Source organism: Parasteatoda tepidariorum, chromosome 8 (genome assembly GCF_043381705.1).
Source record: "Parasteatoda tepidariorum isolate YZ-2023 chromosome 8, CAS_Ptep_4.0, whole genome shotgun sequence".
Classification (NCBI taxonomy): domain Eukaryota; kingdom Metazoa; phylum Arthropoda; class Arachnida; order Araneae; family Theridiidae; genus Parasteatoda; species Parasteatoda tepidariorum.
The window spans coordinates 13547666-13568218 of NC_092211.1; the positions used below are offsets into that span (position 1 = coordinate 13547666).

General features: G+C 27.7%; 1 protein-coding gene across 1 annotated transcript; it reads left to right on the forward strand.

The window, feature by feature from the left end:
* The first annotated feature begins 6550 nt into the window (after window positions 1–6550).
* Window positions 6551–12477, forward strand: LOC107442302 (uncharacterized). The gene is made up of 4 exons (XM_016055831.3): window positions 6551–6638; window positions 8014–8140; window positions 10046–10160; window positions 12267–12477. The coding sequence occupies exons 2-4, from the start codon at window positions 8041–8043 to the stop codon at window positions 12394–12396; spliced, it is 345 nt and encodes a 114-aa protein (XP_015911317.1). The 5' UTR covers window positions 6551–6638; window positions 8014–8040; the 3' UTR covers window positions 12397–12477.
* Window positions 12478–20553: the final 8076 nt, after the last annotated feature.

A 20553-nucleotide genomic window follows, 5' to 3' on the forward strand; every position in this document is an offset into this window, starting at 1 on the left:
TTAAGTATGTATATATGTAAGTATGTATGTTGTATGCATGTTAAGCATGGATGGACCTTTAACATGCATGCATGATTTGTTTCGTTATTTTAAATAAAAACATAAGAGCAATATGCACATACTCAACAGTTGTAAATGCAGCATATGCGTCTACAACTGTTCCATAAAAAATATTTGAAAACGGCAATATATAAAGGAATATTTAAAAACAATGACTCGTTAGGATAATGTTTCTAATACGTTTTAAAATAGAATATCTTAAACTATTTGAACACAGCCATGTTGCTCTTGGTGATGATGAACACTTTGACAAAAACAGGAGTTGTTTAGCAGGAGTTACTTACTTCCTTTTACTAAAATTTTTTCTATATTTTGAAAGTTACACCTGTTTTTCAGCTTTCAAAGGTAACTTCGAAGGAATTTATGTAATTTTAATTTTCCCCGAACACAAATTAAAATAAATATATATTAATATATCTTATAACAGCATAACTATAAACACTAAACTAAAATTTGCATAATCAATATGTAGTTAGTCCCCCGAAATGTCAGAGTTTATAAAGGAGAGTTACATAGTTCTTGGGAGGAAAGCCTATGTTTACATCCATAGGCATAGTTCTGCTTTCAAAAGAAGGCGTTTCCTGATAATACTCAAAGGAGAACATCTCTTCCCATAATGCAACGAGAAAAACACGGAGGATGGCAAAGAATCGCGTGCCTGCACGCGATATAAGGCTACAAATGCATGAAAAATTTTCAGATAAAAAAAACTGAATAAACTGCGTTTTTTTTTTAAAACTCGTTTTTTTAAGGTAAATACTTTATGTAAAAATGCAACGTAAAATGGCGCGTTTGAATTTTTTACGATAAAATGCAGATATACTTTTTCATTACTGGCGATCAAGGGGGAAAAATGCATGCATTTTTGCTTTAGGAAGATAGAGAGCTTGCCATGTTTTGTTTTTAAAGTGAAGCTTTAGAATCACGAATATCATATGACGGGACTGGTTTTGTTAAATAATTTATAGCTTTAAGAAAAAAGTTGTGAGTTTGAGAACAAAAATGCAGGTTAACCTTTTTTTTTTCTGTATGTAATAAATAACGATAAGTGTTATGGAATACAATTTTGGACTATTATGGGTCAGTTAAAGATTGGCCTTTTACGAAAATAGATCAAAGTCGAATTCAAAACGAATTTTCGTTTAAAGTTTGATTTTTGAAACGTTTTTTCCAATTAATAAACAGCATTTCATCAAACATAAAGACCCTATTACTGGCAATAAATAGCAGCGGTGTTTATTAAATTTTTTACCAGTGTGATCACGTGTATATTTAACGAACCAAACGTATACTTTGAAAAGAACATGAATTGTTTGAGTAGTTAGTGTAGCACTGGAGCTATGCTTATGAGTTATTGGCGCCGGTCTGGGATTCATAAGCACACTCAACTACCCTAATTTAGATCGGAAACCTTACGATGGCTCTTATCACCACATTTCCCCACCACCTAATTATGCTTGGATTAAATTGGTTCGGTTTCGTAGTTAATGTAGCATTAGAGCTATACTTATGAGCTTTTGGCGGCGGCTTGGGATTCACATGTACTCTACACTACCATAATTTATATCGGAAGGCCGATGGGGGAAGTCGGAAGGCTTCATATCATCATCATGGATCATTATGCATCACTACATTCCTAAAAAGTCCTTTTTCGTCTCTGAAAACGGAGAAAAACTGAATTTTTTATTTAGGCTTAAAATTTTGAACACTCTCGTGATTAAATTATTGGGACTATGCTTTCCAGACTGCGGCTGCAATCAATATTTTGAGGGTCAAAAATTCAAATCTGTCGTAAAAAAGGTATGTTTATTCAGAATAAGTACGTTTTGTGTCTAAATTCGTAACTTCAATCATCGCTTGTACAAATTAATTAGCATATTTAAGGTTATGCGGCATGCAATTAAATTTCCTACGCGGTACTTTCTTTGCACATGCACATGAGTATTAAAGCACTGTTGGACCAGTTAATATAGTAAAAAAAAGGAGTGTTTCTTCTAAAAATTAATACCCAATATATTTACAAAAAAAAGAAACTTTTTATTTTATTATAAATGATGTCTGAAAATTCCTCTAAGCTACTCTATACGCTTCACTCCTTTTTTGAGGTAAATAAAGGGAAATGTAATTTTTTGTAAGAGAGCTAGCGAGAGGAATTGGTTCCAATGTGTTTTCCCACTCTAAATTGAATGAAACAAATCCCAAGACATTCGGACAAATAGTTTAGACGTTATAAGGGTTTTTACAAAAAGTACAAATTTTTAGTACTTATTCCTATTTGCGCACCTCATATCACCTATGTATTATTTTGTGTTAAATCGAATGAGAGTTTACGCGAGTCGATTGGATGAATAATTAAATGGATGAATGGAAAGAATAATTAGAAAGCATTTTTGAGTATGAAAAGCTTTTACGTGGTTTAGAACACCTTTTAAATTGCTATTTAGGAGCTATCCGAACACGTGAGAAACATTTTCCTATGAAATTTTTAATATTGAACTGAATGAATAAATTGCGAGTGAGAGGATAGTCTTAAAATTATAAGGGTTTTCTTCGTGCAATTCAAAAACAGCATACTTTATACAAAAAAAAAAAAAAAACAATTTAAACTTTTGAAATGTCAGCCCTTTTCATTCATGTTTGGTCGTATTCAATTAAACAAGAAAAAATACACTGGAAACAATACCTCACTTGTTTTTATAGCAATGCAAGGTACTCAAATAAGTAGAAAAATTGCACTTTTCGTACAAAAAATGCTTTTAACTTCTGAATTTTTTGACCCATTTTCTTGAGGGTCTCATTTCATTCAGCGTGAAAAAATAAATCGGAAAATAATCTGCCTCATTCTTTCCTGTCTAGAAATTTTTTTTTTTAATTCTCTTCCTCAAATCTCTTCCGTTTCCCACAAAAAAAAATTGAAAAGCGTGCATAGAAGAGTAGAGGAGTTTGTAGGTTTTTAGTTAGCTCAGTATTTTTAGTATAGTTAGTTTTTACTAGTTTTTTTTACATAATAATAATATGAAGAGTTTGACTGATGTAAGTGCGCAAGAGTCTCTCTTATAATTCCAGAACCGTTTGTGCTATCGTCCTGAAATTTGGACAGTGGGCAAATGGGCAATTTTGGCTCAATGATCCTGAAAATTGTTCAGAATTTTTATTTTTGAAGCGAATGTTGAGAACTGGAATTTTCATTAGTTTAGAGCTAGCATCATTTATATGAATTAAACTGCAGGAGATTCTGAGTTTTCAAGTATTTCAAAGATAGTATCAGTGATGTCTCCTTGCTTACAGCTTTCAATAATAAATTTCAAAAAAATGAGATAATCACACGTTCTATAATATCTAATTATTGTTTATTCGTTATGTAAGATAAACTCAATGATGAACGTGAACATGGTAGCATAAGTGAACTACGTCAACAATTTAGTATTTCATAAGTATAATCTAAAATCTTCCAAGCTTAAACAATCCAAACTTTTTTTTTTGCAATTATATTTTTTTGATTAAACTAAATTTAAAATTAACTATAATTGAAATAAAAAAATAAGTTGTGTAGGGGAGAGTGGGGTCAATTGTAACATTTTTTACTTAACTATTTTTAACTAACAAAAAATCCAATATATTATTAGTATTAATTGACAGACGAGTAAAGTAAACTATCCTTTACTAGAAAAAAAAAATAAATACCTTATTTTGAACGTTATTATATTAGTTATTAATAATTTTTGACAGTCGTGCACTTGTTACAATTGTCCCCACTTATGGAGTCAATTGTAACAGTTCATAAATTCAAATAAAACATAGTTAATTTTACATATTATCATAGTTGTGATACATTTTTTTATTGATCAAAATAGTAATGATATTTTAGGAGTAAAAATAATAATGAGCAGAGACCTCAAGGGTTAAACTTTTAACTTTAAAGGGTTAAAAATTTTAATTTATGCTGTGAAAGGTGATAAATAAAATAATGCACAAGCAACATAATATAAATGATATAGGAAACTATTGGTGGTTCTTAAAGAGTTAAGTAATGGTTTGTAAACATAAGATTATTTATTTTCCGCTGTTACAATCGTACCCTTTACTTATAGTTACAATCGTCCCCAAGACACCATTTCAGCTTCATTTGTTAAAAACAATGCTAGTTAATTAACAAAACTAATCTTTTTTTTGGGAAATGTTAATTAAGGTGTCCACTTACATATTCGGTTAATAATTTTTATTTGTTTAAACAAAATTACTTTGTTACAATATAATATTCTAATACCATAAAAGTACTTACGTAGCGTGAAAATATCTTTTGTGATGTAACTCTTACAAAAGTACATAAAAATGGTTGCCAGCAGGGGTGTACATGTAGATTTATAAAATACGCCTTGAGCGCCACCTAGAAACGAAATCTAGAACCCGGCACTCGAAATTTTGCTCTGTTACAATCGTACCCTGTTACAATTGACCCCACTCTCCCCTACTTATATGTAAAATTAATAAGGAAATGGTTTTGATTATTTCAAGAAGAAGGTAAAAATTTGCTATACTATTTTTTACCCCCATTTGGCTTGATAATTTTTGATAATTTACTAATTAAATTAACTTGATAATTTTACAAATTGGAATAAAAAAACTACGTACTTAAGAGCAAAATTAATGAAGAAATTATGTTAATTCATTTAGGAGAAGCGTATTAAAAATCTTCATACTATTATTATTGCCCATGACGGTTAATTCGTTTTGATATTATTTTCTAGCTGAAACAAAAAAATAAGCTAAGTTCTAAAAATCAAAATTAAAGAGAAACGATACTAATGCGTATAATTCAGAAAAAAAAGCAAAAACTCACCTTAATATTTTGAGGTTAATGATGATTTTGGTAATTGGTGCTAATTGGAATAAAAAATAAATAAATTACGTACCAAAAAGAAAAAATAACGGAGAAATGGTACTAATTCGCTTTAGAGAAAAATAAAAAATCGCCATTCAACTATTGAATCCATTGATGCTTAATTAATTGTGATAACAAATACTAATTAAAATAAAACTATAAGCTATGTACTAAGAAGCAAAACTAGTGGAGAAATGGTTCTAATTCATTTAGGAGAAAAGTAAGATTTTACCATTGACGCGAATGATTCTTAACTATTTTTACGTTTAGTTAATTTTGTTAACTTTAGTTAACTTTTGTTAACTTTTAGTTAACTTTACTGGTATTTACTGGTTAATTGGCTTTACCGGTACAATTAGTACATAATAAAACTGCATCATTACCGTATGGTTTTAATGTAATGTTAAAAGATGCCTTATACGGCTCCTGAAAGGGATAAGTAGTTGAGGAAATCGCATGATTTTGGTAAATTTTGACAACAGTTTCATATGAAATGATACCGAATCTTTAATTGGATGAGTTACAAATAACGTGTTTTGCTTAATCTAATAACGTAAAGTCACAAACGAGAGCAAATGAAAAAAATACATAAAAAATTAGAATTTTTTTAGCTTTATTGTTAATTGTATTGATATATTATTATGTTAATATTGTATGTTAATTGTATATTATATGTATTGATATATTATATGTTAATTGTATTGTATTGTGTATGTCTTTTAATTCATGCATGATTTTAATTTTTGCATGCTCAGTCCTTATTTATTTGTCACTCCGTGCAGTATTCATGTGTTCGTATCTTTTCTCACCCTGTTAGGTATTTAGCTAGTATCAAGATAAAAAAATCTTGGTTATTTTCACTTGGTATTTTTGGGAGTTTAAATTATTGAGTTTCACTAAAATTACATTGACAGTTATTTCATTTTACTTAAATTAGTATGAATTCAAATAAAATTGAATTTTTGATAACGTTATTCATGTGTTTTATATTTTTCATTATTTTAAATTGTAGTATGTTTTATTTAAATTTTGTAGTTTATTTAATTTAATTTTGATTATAACTATATTTCATTTTAATTTAGAAAAAATATTTAAATTTTTTTTAAATAATTTTTCAAATGTTTGATTATTATTTAATTATAATTACATATTATAAGTTGAGTTAAATTGTTTGAATACATCGTTTAAGATAGAGTTATTGTATGTTAAACTGATATTTAAATTTATTTTCGTATTCAAACAATTACATTTTATTTGCTTAAATTAGTATCATTGCATATTTAATATTTCATTTTATTCTGTATTTCCATCAAAAATTATTTCTTCAAAAATAAATTAGTGATGAATGCAGCCTTTTTAAACACCTGTATTTTAACTCTTTTGAATTTGCTTGACAGTCAAAATGGAGCAACTTATAAATTATAAAGGATTCATAATAATTATTAAGTTGGAAAATTCGGATAATTAAAAATAAAATGTATTTTTTTTTTGGAATTGAAGAGCTTTGTGATTACAACAAAGACATTTTCGTAATATGTTGCGTCACAATTATTAAATTACGTTGTTTTGCAATAAAATTGCATTTTATAACCAGATGATTCACGAATTCTTAGAAAGCTCTTGTTGGCAGCGCCCTCTTTAGTCAAAAGATAAAACTTCTTTTTCAGTTAATATAGAGAAAATCGCTCATTTTCGGGTAAGTGCATTTTATTTTCTTAAAAATTTGAGAATTTCTAAAAGATCATAGTTTTCAGTTTTTTAAATCAGAGGGAAAAGTTCTAGAATTCAATGAAGTTTTTATTTTTAATCTTTTTAAAAACAAATGATTCATAGCATTCATTTTTATGCATTTCCTCTGTTAGTTTTTAGAATATAGAGTTGAGATATTAATTATTTTTTTGGATTATTTTGTTGCTTTTACATTTAAAAGTATACATATAAATATTAGTTATATGTAAATATAATATTTAGTATATTATATTTCAATAATTGCAGTTTGATAAGTTACATATTATTCCAGTATAATTATAAAGTCTTTTGAAAATGAGATTTTAATATCTTGCTATTTTTTTTCTGAATCGTGAAAGTTTTTTAAAAAAATTTGAAAGCTTAAAAAACATTACACTAATATTTTTTTTAAATCTTGTTTTTAGAATCAGATATAAACATTAACAGTAGATGATAGTATTGATTTTTTTGTTTAGTTCAACAAAAATGTTAATTACAGATTTCTCTTTTAATAGATAGTTTAAAGAGAGATTATTTTGAGATTTGAGAATGTTATTTAATGACATTAAAAATTTGCTGTTCCCCTTTAATATGATAACATATCATTTTTTACTTAAAATATTTAAAAAAAATCTTTTTATTGAATTTTTATGTATGTCTTTAATTAATTTTTTTACTCGTCATTATTTTTAGATATTGTTATTTTTTGAGGAAGTTTATAATACAACTAAACTAGTAAAAGTAAGACAGAAAAAACAGCAGGCAAAGATAAGATGCGAATGAACGAATGTGGGGTGCATTACTGAATCGGCTTATCAATGAATAGTTAATGGATAAATTAAAAAAAACCCTTTTTAATCCAAAATTTTTGGTTTGGCCAAAGTTTTCCCAGTTCTTTTTAAACTCCATTATTCTAGAATTTTCACGAACGAAATTGCAACTAAAAGCATTATCACGTATATAGAAAGTTGATCTGTTAAGTTTAACATAAGAAACACAAAGTGAATAGTGAAATAAAAATTATTCTTGTATAAAGGTATGTTTAGATGGTTTCTATGCTGCATAACAGGTGATTAACATCTAACGGTTTTAGTTTTTTTACACTATATTCTTTTAATAATGGGCAAGTAAAATACTTTTTTCATTTAAAAAGAAAAATGCATTTTTTTAGAATGCCATTTTTCTGAGAAATTATTTTAAATTTTAACTTTTTTTCATTAAAAAAACTATGTTTTATTTTTTAACATTTATATTTATTTTGATTTTGAAAAATAAATGCATCGTTTTAGCAAAAAAATTTCAAAACACTAATTAAATATTTTTAATTTTAATTATTTTTGTAGGTATATCTTCATGTTTATTAAAAAAACATGTTCATAAGTTTGCTATTGTTGTATGTTATTGGAATGGCAAATGAAATTGTGAAAGGACAGCTTCATGCAAAGGAAACTAAAATTGACACTTCCGATGGTAAGCATATATTTTTTGAAATTCTGAAACTCGACTAAAATTTTCAAACTTTTAAATTAAAGATTTCGAATCTGTGTAATAGTATCTGATTGTTCTATATCTTCTTTCTTTAATTTTTCGGAACCAATTCAAAAAATACGAAAATAATATTTTTCATTGAGGAATCAAAATTCAAATTCTGATTTCTCAAGTTTGAACTCAAATTGCAGAGGTATCTAGACTGAGGAAAGGATGCCAAATTTGTCATATATTGTCCGTTACTTAATTTTTGTCTCTGAAATGAAAAAAATGAATTATCTCTGCTTTGCAGAGTCATTCCTAAAATTAATCATATTTTTTTCAGGCAAAATTATGCCAATATAATTGTGAAAATAACATTTTTGGAAAGATGTTCAGTTTGGATTAGTTTAGATTAGTTAAATTCAGTTTTTTTTAAATCTTCGTTCTTTGATAATTTTTATTAAAGTAATTTTTAAAATCCTCTAAATAAAAAGAAAAGAAATTCAAAAGAACATTATAACAAAATTTTTTTCAAATCCTCATAACATTATTGTTTCAAATTTTTGTAAAAATATCCATAAAAGTTCCAAAATTTTTCATGGCTTATTTACTTCAATTTAATAAAACAGTCTTTTACCTATTCATTTTTTTTCTTTTAGTCCTTAGCTTCGCGCCAGCATTTTATTTACTTAACTGCATGATGTAATGATAATTCTTGATCCATTAAGAGTTCCTCATCTTCATAGAAGTACTTATAATAATATATTCAAAAATGATGCAAATAGTAAAATTTAAACCACAAATTGATAATATTCCTAATAAACTTTTCATAATAGTTTAATAAGCAATAATAGATGTTGAACCATCACTTGATAACTTTAATTTCCTGGCAGTATCTCTAATATTTTTTCCACAATACTTAAAGTAGCAAAAGTTAAAATATAAATTGAGCAAAGTTTTAAGGCAGCTTTGCTTATAATTTTTCCAAATAGGGAATATTTTTAATAACTTATTCCAAGGATGTAAATAGTAAAACTTAAACCATAAATTGATAATATTAGTAATAAACTTTTCATAATAGTTTAATAAGCAATAATAGATGTTTAACCATCACTTGATAACTTTAATTTCATGGCAGTATCTCTAATATTTTTTCTACAATACTTAAAGTAGCAAAAGTTAAAATATAAATTCAGCAAAGTTTTAAGGTAGCTTTGCTTATAATCTTTCCAAATAGGGAATATTTTTAATAACTTATTCCAAGGGTGCAAATAGTAAAACTTAAACCATAAATTGATAATATTAGTAATAAAATTTTCATAATAATTTAATAAGTAATGATAAAAATTTTGAACCATAATTTGATAACTTTAATTCTTTGGCAGCATCTGTAGTATTTTTTCTACAATACTAAATGTAGTAAAGGTTAAAATATAAATTGAGCAAAGTTTCAAGGTAACTTTGCTAATAATTTTTCTAAAGATAGAAGCATTTTTAATATTTTTTTTGCAAGGGTACAAATAGTAAAATTTAAACCATAGACAAATAACATATATAATAAACTTTTCATGATAGTTTACTAAACAATAATTATTGTTGAAAAACCATTTGATAACTTTAATTTTATGACCACTTCTTTATTATTTTTTCTACAATATTTAAAGTAGTTAAGGTTAAAATATGAATTGAGAAAAATTTCAAGGTAGATTTGCTAATAATATTTCCAAGTATGGTAAAAAATAATCTTCTATTTTATGAAATCAATTTTAATTTTTATACAAAACATATTCTTTAAGTATATTTCTAAATTTTATTTTGAAGCACCGAACTCTTAAAATTAATTCCAAATATTTCAAAATTACTTTTTGTCTTTTTAACCATTATGGTTTTTTAACCGTGGTTTAGGATACTGCAACACCGAGGAATATGGAAAAATTCCAATTAGAGGAACAGGCTACAGTGATCCTAAAAAAGGCTGTAAAATTGCTGCCTGTTATGATGGAAGACTATTTGAAAAATCGTAAGTTTTTGCCATTTATAAATTATTTACTTTTAGTATACGCATGTAAAAATATTGGAATTTTTACTCCAACAATTTTGGTTCATTTGTTTGAAAATTTAACGGCTTAACTTGTATTGATATAATTATGATATTGATTGCAAACATAATAAATGAATCTAAATTTAACTGAAAAAAATTGTTTTTCTCTTTCTTTTTTTTGTTTTGGAATTTAAAATGCGTTTATGGTTAGAATTAATCAAATATCGTTGCAAATCATTTATTTTCGAATTTCATTGGGTTTCTTCACTGGATTCACTGAATTTTTTATGTAACGGTTAAATTCAGCCAAAAAGGCTTAATGGATTGTATTTATTGAGGAGGAGTTTAAATTAAATAACAATTTAATTTTTTACATTGCAGGAAGTTATATTTAAAATTGATTAAAATTGACGTTTAACTTCATTTTTAGACAATTTCATTTTTTATCACAAAGGATCACTTTCTTAATTTTATGATTCTACGCTTATTCTTGTGTGACAGATAGAGTTCTCAATAATATTTAATTTTCTGAACAAAATAACAGCTTATAGTACTCTAAAAATACAGGATTCAACATTTAACAATAAATTAAATACTATAACGGCGTGAAATTTTAAATTAAATTAGATGAAAACTGAAACTGTAGTTGAAACTGTGAGAGTGGAAAAAAACTGTTGCTTTGAGAAAACGCTCTTTAAAATTTGGAAATATCTTATTCGATTCAAAAACGTATATTTGATAAAAAAAATAAACACGTAGTTTTCTTATTTGTGTGATATTCAATTTATGTTTTTGGCGCAATAATCTCAAATGTATATGAAGTCGAAAAATACAAGGTGTCCTGCAAAGGCCGCACTTAATACATATAATTTGAAACCCTGTAAAAATAGAAATAAAGAAACTGTGTTTTTGAAAACCATTCTGAAGCTTTACCAATCATTATTGAGGTCAATAAAAGTGATGAAGGGATGAAAATAATCTAAGGGATAACTTTTTAATTCCTTTTTTTCACAGCGAATTGTTCCAATGTCTCAATAATTTAAAGGATAGAGTTAATTAATCTAAATAATCTCTGAGGATAAGCTTTAAGGAGGTTTATAGCGAAAGGCGAATGCATTCAAGTCTACAATAATAATAAACTGGTATTTTTCTTTAAAATTCACCTTTGCGCAACTTAAACAGAACAATGATTAGTCAGAGTTCGAAGATGTTTTAGATTTTATTCATCAAAGCATTCGTGCGACTCTTAATTTGACTAGTTTTTAAATATTTTCAAGAATTTAAATTGTTATTGTTATTGTTGTTAATTTACGTCGCACTAGAGCTGCACAATGGGCTATTGGCGACGGTCTGGGAAACATCCCGGAAGGTGATCCGAAGACATCCCATCACAATTTTGATCCTCTGCGGAGGGGATGGCACCCCAGCTTCGGTAGCCCGACGACCTGCGCGCGAAGTCGAGCACTTTACGGTAGCACAGTTTAACGAGGATCAATACCGCATACCCTCGGTCCCTACGCAGACTGATCCAAGTGGTCACTCACCCGCACACTGACCGTAGCCAGTGATGCTTGACTTCGGTGATCTGATGGGAACCGTGTCTTAACGATCAGTCCACTGCGGGACTCAAGAATTTAAAAAATATATGCAAAGGGTGGCCATAACGTAAAATGAGCATTAGAATTAAATGTACACATGGTTATCATACTTCTAAGAATTATTGTTGGACGAAATTAATATACAATGCAAATATACACGGAAAATAGTTTAAAAAGGAAAAACGTTATAACACTTTAACTCAATTTGTATACTATTATATTGAATTTCATATTTTCCTAAAACCTACCTATATAAGTGAATAGTGTTGTTTAATACTATAAGATCCTAAATTTGGTGTCTGCAGACATGAGACTGGAATGGTGAATCTATTGTTTGACAATTTTACTGTGGCTTTTACCTTTACGTTAATTTATTTGTCCTTAAATAAGCTTTTTCCAATAATCATTTAAGAATTATAATAAGTTTTAAAATTATTAATAATAATTTTGCATACATTTAAAAGATTATGTTTGTTTTCTATCGTAGATGTGGGAAATTTTCAGTTAAAGCTTCGTGTAGGATGATGGAAGGAGGACCGGGTCATTTCCCGGATTGTTGTCCAAAACCTTACTGCCCAAAAGATGAAAGTGGAAGAAATTATATAAACATACATTGAAGTTTGCAATAATTTCAAGTGTTTTAAATCTAATATACTTCATGTATAATTAACTGTTAATAAATTTTTAAGTCAATTTTATTTATCTCTTTTGAATGACATATGTTAAAATTATTGATAGCATACACTATGGTGATAATGATAAGAATGACGCAGGAAAATATATTTATACTATAAAAGTCTAGGAAATTACAAACATTTTGCTCATGTTCTGAATATATATTAAGCATCATATCTTTTCCTAATATTAATATATAATTTTTAAATTTGTGGTCAGATATATTATAGTATATCTATATACTACCATAAAAAACTACGCATTATACCACTAGGGCGTTCTTTTACGGTTTCTCGCAACAAGTTAGTATCTTTTGTCTATTAACTATGGTTTTTTGTACATATTTTTTTCTTTATTTATTTATCCGTTGATTTCCAATTATTTATCGTCAGAAAAATAAATTTGAAAAATAGAGAACTATAAACAAAATAAGCACTTGATTTCAAATAATTTTAAGAATACTAATTCGGTGACATAGCCACACTATCTACGTTGATCATTGCGGTTGTGAAAATATTTAAATATTAGAGAACAAATTGTCTATTGTTTAATTGATAACAAAAATAAATCAGAAAAATTCATTTTACAAACTACTCTCCTGATGCGACTAACTGAAATTTTTTAAACAAATTTTAGGATGGGAGCTAAAACCGTCCTTAGTGTCCAAATTTCAGGACCCTATCACAGTTGGTTCCAGAATTTTAAGATATTCACGACAGCGTTCCGATACAAAGATGGACAAAAATTGCGAGTAAATACAAATGAAAAGTTTGATTTACTAATTTCTCCTTCCATTTATCATAGTGTACACTATGCTTACTGTTAATGTGCTAAAAAAATAAAGTAAAAACGCGAGATGGAAAGAAATACGTAAACAAAAATAAGTTAAAGGAATTAAAGGATATAAATATGCTTATTCTTATTCGTTCAAATCATTTTTAAAATTCGTGATTTTTAAATTAATTGTACTTTAAAACAACCTTCAATATTATTAATTATTTTTTAGCTTATTTTTTAATTCTTAAAGATTATATTATTATCCTTTAAGTAAAGATATCATAAAATTTATAAATGAAACGCCATTTTATAAAATTTTATAAAGGTAAGAGTTTAGGCTTCAGCAGTGATGTTAAGTATTTTAGGTGCATTAAGTTAAAACTTAAGTTCAGGATGAAAATATAAAGCGTAAAAAAAATAAATAAATATTTAAAAAATAATAAAAATATTTTCATCAAGCTTGAACAAGCTAAATAAAGTTGATTGGAAATCAAAAACTTATTTTAATTAGCAATTAAATGCGTCACGTAGATGTAAAAACTAATTTTTACTTTTCAATGCAAATAATCATTCACTTGGTCTTAAAGTTTTTCAGTTCTTTAATTGTGCAATTGTGCTAAATTATTAGCATGATTGCATCAAAAAATATTCACAAAATAAGCATGTTAACCTGATGAAAATTTAAAATATCGCCCATAATAATTCTACAGAAAAATTTTAAAATGGGATGGAATGTTCACATATGTGAATGGTGTTATACTATGTTGGTATATTTGATAGTTTTTCGTTGTCAGCAACTCAACACACTGTCACCCAACGAACACAAACAAATTTAGCATTTTATTAAGTCTGAAAATATATAATATTACGATATCATCACTTAATAAATAGAAAGTTTAAACTGTAGTAGTAATAATAGGTAGAAACTTGCTGCAGTAATAATAGGTCGGAACTTTCTGCAGTAATAATAGGCATTTACTTCATCCTCCCCTTCTTTTCATCTTCATTAGTGAGTTGGAAGTAAGCTGGTAGGAATGTATATATATCGAATCTGAAATTAATTTTAAAAAAATTATTTTTATTTATAACAGTGAAAGTATATTCAGTACATAAAAATATATTGAGGGTGGGCAAAACAAAACTGATCACTCTGAATAACTTTTGATCTAATGATCGGATCTTGCAGTTTTAGGACTGAATTTTAATGGTTTGAGTAGGTGACCTCAAATATGCTAATTAATTAGTACGGAGGATATTTCAAATTACGAAATAAAACACAAAATAGTACTTTCTCTGAATAAGCGTACTTTTTTTTTGACGGTTTCCTGATATTTTTGGATTTGAGGGATTATAAATCTCCTGATTTAGCATTTTCCATTACGCACTCTACCATTCCAGCAAGGTTATGGGTCCTGCTTGGTTAAGCTTTTGTTATCTTTATTAGAAGCAAGTTTATTACATCACCACTGGGTCGTTTAGAAAGATTTAGGATGGGCGAAAACGTTAGCAGTTCCATATTAAAATTTCCAAAGCTAAATATTTTCAATTACAACAGCTGTGAAATAAATATGAAGGTGCTACTCATCAATAAAGTTTTCTGGGAATTTTTGGTGGCACGAAGAAGCCATTATCAACTGATGCAACACACGCTCTGAGGAAATGTGAAAAACTCGGAGTTATTCTGCTATATTTCAAGGAATTGACAAGCAGTTCCAATCGCTGATAATCGACACAGAGGACGAGAATAGTTTGCAAATTAGTCATTGAGAAAAAGAAACAAATCAATGATACAGATTTTAAAATGCCTGAAAAGCTCACATGTTTTCTAATTAATTAGAAGATTGCCAGCAAATTATGATAATTTAGTTCAAATATTTTATAGCAGGGGTTTCCAACTTGCATGAAGATGAGGGCCACAATTAAAAACACAAATAAAATATCGGGCAGCAACTTCATCAAAATTTATCGTAGGACTCTTTTATGTTTGAAGGAATATTAAATATTACTGTCCTACTGTTACCAAGTTGTAGAAAACAAAAGTATTGAATTACAAATTAAAATGAGAAGTAGATTTTTAAAAATACTTAATTGTTACTAATAATATTTTCTAAAATATTAAATAAATAAAAATTCGGGCTACAATAACTTTAATGTGCACCAATGTGTTAAACAATTAATGTGCAACATATATCCAATTGTTAAGATATAAAACTATAAAAAGGTTGATATTGAAATTTACATAGTACCACACAAAATATTCAATGAGAAAATTGAGGTTTGTCTGCCGCTACTACCAGAGAATAGATATTTACATTTAAAATTTACAAATGTGTGCGAAATATTTTAGTCCAAAATGAGTGGTTTCAAAAAAGTAAAATCGGAGAATTTCTTCGAGAAAATTTCTGATACGCACATGCTAAGTTATATTCACAAAATACAAAAAAAATTAAATAAAAAAGAGCAACATACACGATTATTTCTGTATTTGAATAAATATTTTCTCGGAGGCAGAACCAGAAAAATAAATTTCTTTAGACTGTTCACAGAAACGAGGAAATTGGTTTTTATTAACGAAAAAAGTATTTAAAACACATGTAGATTTCTTACGAAAATTGTCCACAAGAAAATGACAACTAATATATTTTAGTTCGCGGGCCACACAAAAAAGCTTCGCGGGCTGGATGCGGCCCCCAGGCCGCCAGTTGGAAAACTCTGTTTTATTGACTAGGAGATAAGGATTTTATGATTTCAAATGTATAGAAAAAGAGCTCCTAATCGAATCTGGAAGGATATAAACAAAGCAGAGAAACAGGGTTAGTTACCCGATGCTTATGCTACTTCATCTACTAAAAAGCAAGCCTATCAGAAGTTGCATGTAAATAGAAACAGTTATCGCTTCTTGGGCAATGATAAAACTGGAAATTATAATACTGGCAATGATAATACTTGCAATGAAAAAAAATTATACAAAAAGTCATTAATACGTGTGCAACAACAGAAGTTAAAGTTATAAAAATCAGCAAGTTAAGAGAAAAATTAATGGTAATGGTAAATGGTACTTACGGGATCATTCACCGTTGGAGGGGTATGTCCTGATATTGGAAAAATCTTTATAGAGTCAGTAGTTATCAGAAAACAGAAAATTGCAAGAGTCAAAAATATTATGTATTGAAACATTGTCGGTTTCCTTTTTTCTCTCTAAATACCACAACAATGGTCTGCAAAAATGAAAATTAATGCAAATGTTGGCAACAACAGACATTGAAATAATAATCAAACAATAAAATATCTAAATAATAAACAGTAATTAAATTGATGATGTCGAATTATAAAATAAATAGTAATTAACAATATGATTGTTGAAGTCAATAATGTTATGATGGTTGAATTAAATTTTAATAAAATTGTTAAATAGGATTGATACTATAAATAAGAATAGAATTGATGAAATAAATACTAGTGGAATTGATAACGTAAATAATAGGACAATTTATGAAACAAATACTAATACTATTGATAAAATAAATAATAATGGAATTGATTAAAATATTATGCTATTGAGGAATAAAATAATAATACAATTGATAAAATAATAATAGAATTGATAAAACAAAAAATACCGATTGATGCACTAAATAAAAATGTTGTTAAAAATATGTGATAAATACAATAAGTAACACTAAAATTGCTTGAATAAATAATAACAGGATTTGCTAGACTTAGTGATAATCGTTTACATCTGATAGAAGATATTGATTCAGCTGATTGCTTTATGCGCCATCGAATTCATATGGATTGTGACTACCTCAAAAATTGCCCTATAGTTTCGAACTTTATTATAATCTACTAACTCTATGAAACTTATTCTTAAGCCATGCTTTTATCATATCTCGTCATTTTGTTGGGCTACTTGTTGACAGCAGACGTCATCGCAACTGCGTATATTGGATCAAGCAAGAAATATTTAATGATAATATGATTGGTAAAATTAATAATAATTCCATTTTTAAAATAAGCAATGGTAGCATTGCCAGAAATGTTATTTGACATGTCTCCAAATTGACGGAGTTATGTTTAGGCTCAAATAAATATTTTTCTGAAATATTAAGATCGCTAAAATAAATAGTTATAAATAATGTTTGCAATTATAATGTAATTAAAATAATATACATCAATAGTTTTCATAAAATAAAAAGTAATAGAACTTATTTAAAATTGTAGAATGATTGATAAAAAAATTACTAAAGGAATGAAAAAATAAACACTATGATTGATAAAAAGTTAATATTATTCATAAAATTAATTGACGTTCTTCTGCTTCAGTTCACATGAAAAACATTATTGTTATAGTAATAATTTCTTCCGTAAGATTTGGTAAACCATACCCGAAAGCCTTGCGATCAAAGTTTGGGGCACTATAGATAGTTTGAAAACTTTTGAAGGGACTTTGTTTCTTTTTTCTCCATAGATGTGAAAGTTAAAATCTGTCTGAATGTACCGTCATTTGGGGCTACTTTGTGCAGGGTGTGTTTTGACTTATTGTTTGTAAATATTACATACAAATAATGCCAATATTGATCAGATTTACTCGTCTGAGTCCAGTTATGGACTCAGACGAGTAAAATTTTACCAAAGATTGAATTTACATAGTTTTTTAACATGTCAAAGTTCAAAAACTGCGAAATCCTGCACAAAGTAGCCCCACATGACGGTAGTATGTTTACTAATAGCTCGAGAGCACCGATTTGAATCGTTTTTTTCTTCTGCTGTTGGCAAATTCTCAAGGGGTGGTTCATAAAAAATCAAATCTTTCCATCGTTACCTGGCTCTGGCATAGTATCGAAAATATGAAATTTCATTCATGAAAACTTTTAAAACATGCGCTGTCATGACATTTTTACTAAATATTTAAAAAATAAAAACAGACGATAACACTTGAATTTTTTTTATTTTAAAATATCCAATAAGTTCTTTAAACGTATAGTTTAAGTTTAGAAGTAAAACTTCTAGAAACAATTACGGCAACTAACATAAGTTATCGAAAATTGATAAAAGTATATATCTAACAGTCAATGGTAATGTTTAACATAAATATGCTTTTTCTTATTTGTCCAAGCGGCATTTCAATTTCAATGCTTTTAAATTTATTAAATTCGAATACTAAATGATTTTATACCAAGAATCAACAATGATAATTAATCGTTCACATCTTCTTTTGATAATGAATTTTAAATTCTTAAAATTTATTGCCTACATCACTCTGGAATTATATATGGCATATGAAGCAAGATGTATATAAGATGTATGTCAATTAACATCCTCCTCAACTTATGGTTAGTATATAATCCAACATTTTCAGCAAATAGTAATTTCTTCAAACTGCAAAATTTTCCCGGGAAGTTCAATTTGGATTCAAATTGTTTTCGACCATTATTAAATAAATAAATAAAATATAATAAATATTTACTAAAAGTTATTTTTTTGCAAGGAATTATTTTAGGATAAACAAATTTTATAATTATGGGCAAATATGCTTAAATTCGTTTAAAATATATTCAATTTGTAGCGAAAAGTAAAATTAAAAGTGAAAAGTAAAAAGTAAAATACGCAAAAAGTAAAATTACCATTAAGGGATTAAAGCATGGGACCGCTCCCCTTACCAAACTATTGGAACCATGTTTCTCAAATTGCGGGTACCCCCTAAAATTTGGGAGTCAGAAATCCATATTCGTCGAAAAAAAGGTATGTTCGCAGAAAGTATGTTTTTGCACCTGATTTCGTAACTTAAAATATCGTCTGAGCTCATTAATTAGAATAGCTATGATCACCCTCTTGAGCCACTAAGATTGAATCCTAAATCGTGAAGATCCGATCATTAGATCAAAAGTTATTTAGGGTGGTCCGTTTTTTTCCGGTTTAGGACCAGCTTGACAAATGTTATTGAGATAATTAGTTTTTTTTAATGTTAGCATGCGTTGCACTAAATATGTCAATTAAAATTTCTCTGTGATGTCATTAGAACATGTAAGAGACAAAAATTAAATCCTTTCTCACTTGGACAACTTCACTACGATATCATAAGAGTATATAAGAGGCAAAAATTAAATCCTTTCTCACTTGGACAACTTCGCTACGATATCATAAGAGTATATAAGAGGCAAAAATAAAATCCTCTCTCACTTGGACAACTTCACTACGATATCATAAGAACATGTAAGAGGCAAAAATAAAATCCTCTCTCACTTGGACAACTTCGCTACGATATCATAAGAACATGTAAGAGGCAAAAATAAACTCCTCTCTCATTTAAACAATAAGTTTATTACATTTATATATTGTTTAACAGTTTACAGTTTTTTTTCCTAGTATATGATTTATCTCGAAAAACTTTAAATTCTTTCTTTCTTAAAAAACGGAAAAGTTAATCAACGGAGCCGCCTAGTATTTAATAAAATAAAATCATTAGTCTTAGAAATTATCTTTGTAATATGAACGACAGAAATGATAGTTTTAACGTTTTACACTAAAAGCAGGTAACAGGTACTTAAGGACAAAGAAAAAAAAAGAAAGAAAAAAAAGATCGGAACTTACCTTTTTTTCTAAATGGGATTTTAGATGCGAGAGTATTATCTTCATATAATGCAAAAAAAGAAATAAACTAAAATTTCCAACTGGATTAACTGAGTTTTATATTTAGACAGCAGATATGTCGTTAATGAAATGACTTACGAATGATGCATTGGCTCAACTAATAACAAGATGTCACGGCTTTGCTGATTTGTGAAAATGACATTATTTTTTATACTCTTAAGATTTTTTTGATACCTTAAATATTTTTTTTAGCTAATCTGTGTTTTTCAGAAGTATTTTATTAGAAAATAATTCATAAAGGGCTTTCAAAATGGAGCATTTATTTCCGTGTCGTGATACCTATTTATCCTGACGACAACAGTATAAAATATTAAATTTATTTGTTTAATCAAAACAATAAGCTACAATCTTGATAATTTGTCTGTCATATGTTCAAAGTTTAAGTATAGAAATAAAAAAAAATTGAAAGGGAGGCATTTAACAAACTCAAAAGTTAGATTCATTTTCATTAATTTTGAAATGCCAATTATGCAAGGGTACGTTGAATGTCTGAAAAGTATCGCAATAATTAAGTGTTCAAACTTGTGAAGTCCAATTGCGTGACAAATTCGATACGAAAAAATATTCTGCCTTTAAGGGGTTTCAGAACCCTTAAAAAACTTTCAATATTCCATAGCTTCTTAGCTGAATCAAGGAAAGTTTTGAGTTTTCTGTTTATAAAAATAGATGTT

Bases quoted from the DNA above. Each gene is read 5' to 3' on its own strand.
- LOC107442302 (XM_016055831.3), top strand. From the start codon at position 8,041: ATGTTCATAAGTTTGCTATTGTTGTATGTTATTGGAATGGCAAATGAA. The intron at 8,141-10,045 runs GTAAGCATATAT...ACCGTGGTTTAG, and splicing joins TAAAATTGACACTTCCGATG to GATACTGCAACACCGAGGAA. The intron at 10,161-12,266 runs GTAAGTTTTTGC...TTTCTATCGTAG, and splicing joins GGAAGACTATTTGAAAAATC to ATGTGGGAAATTTTCAGTTA.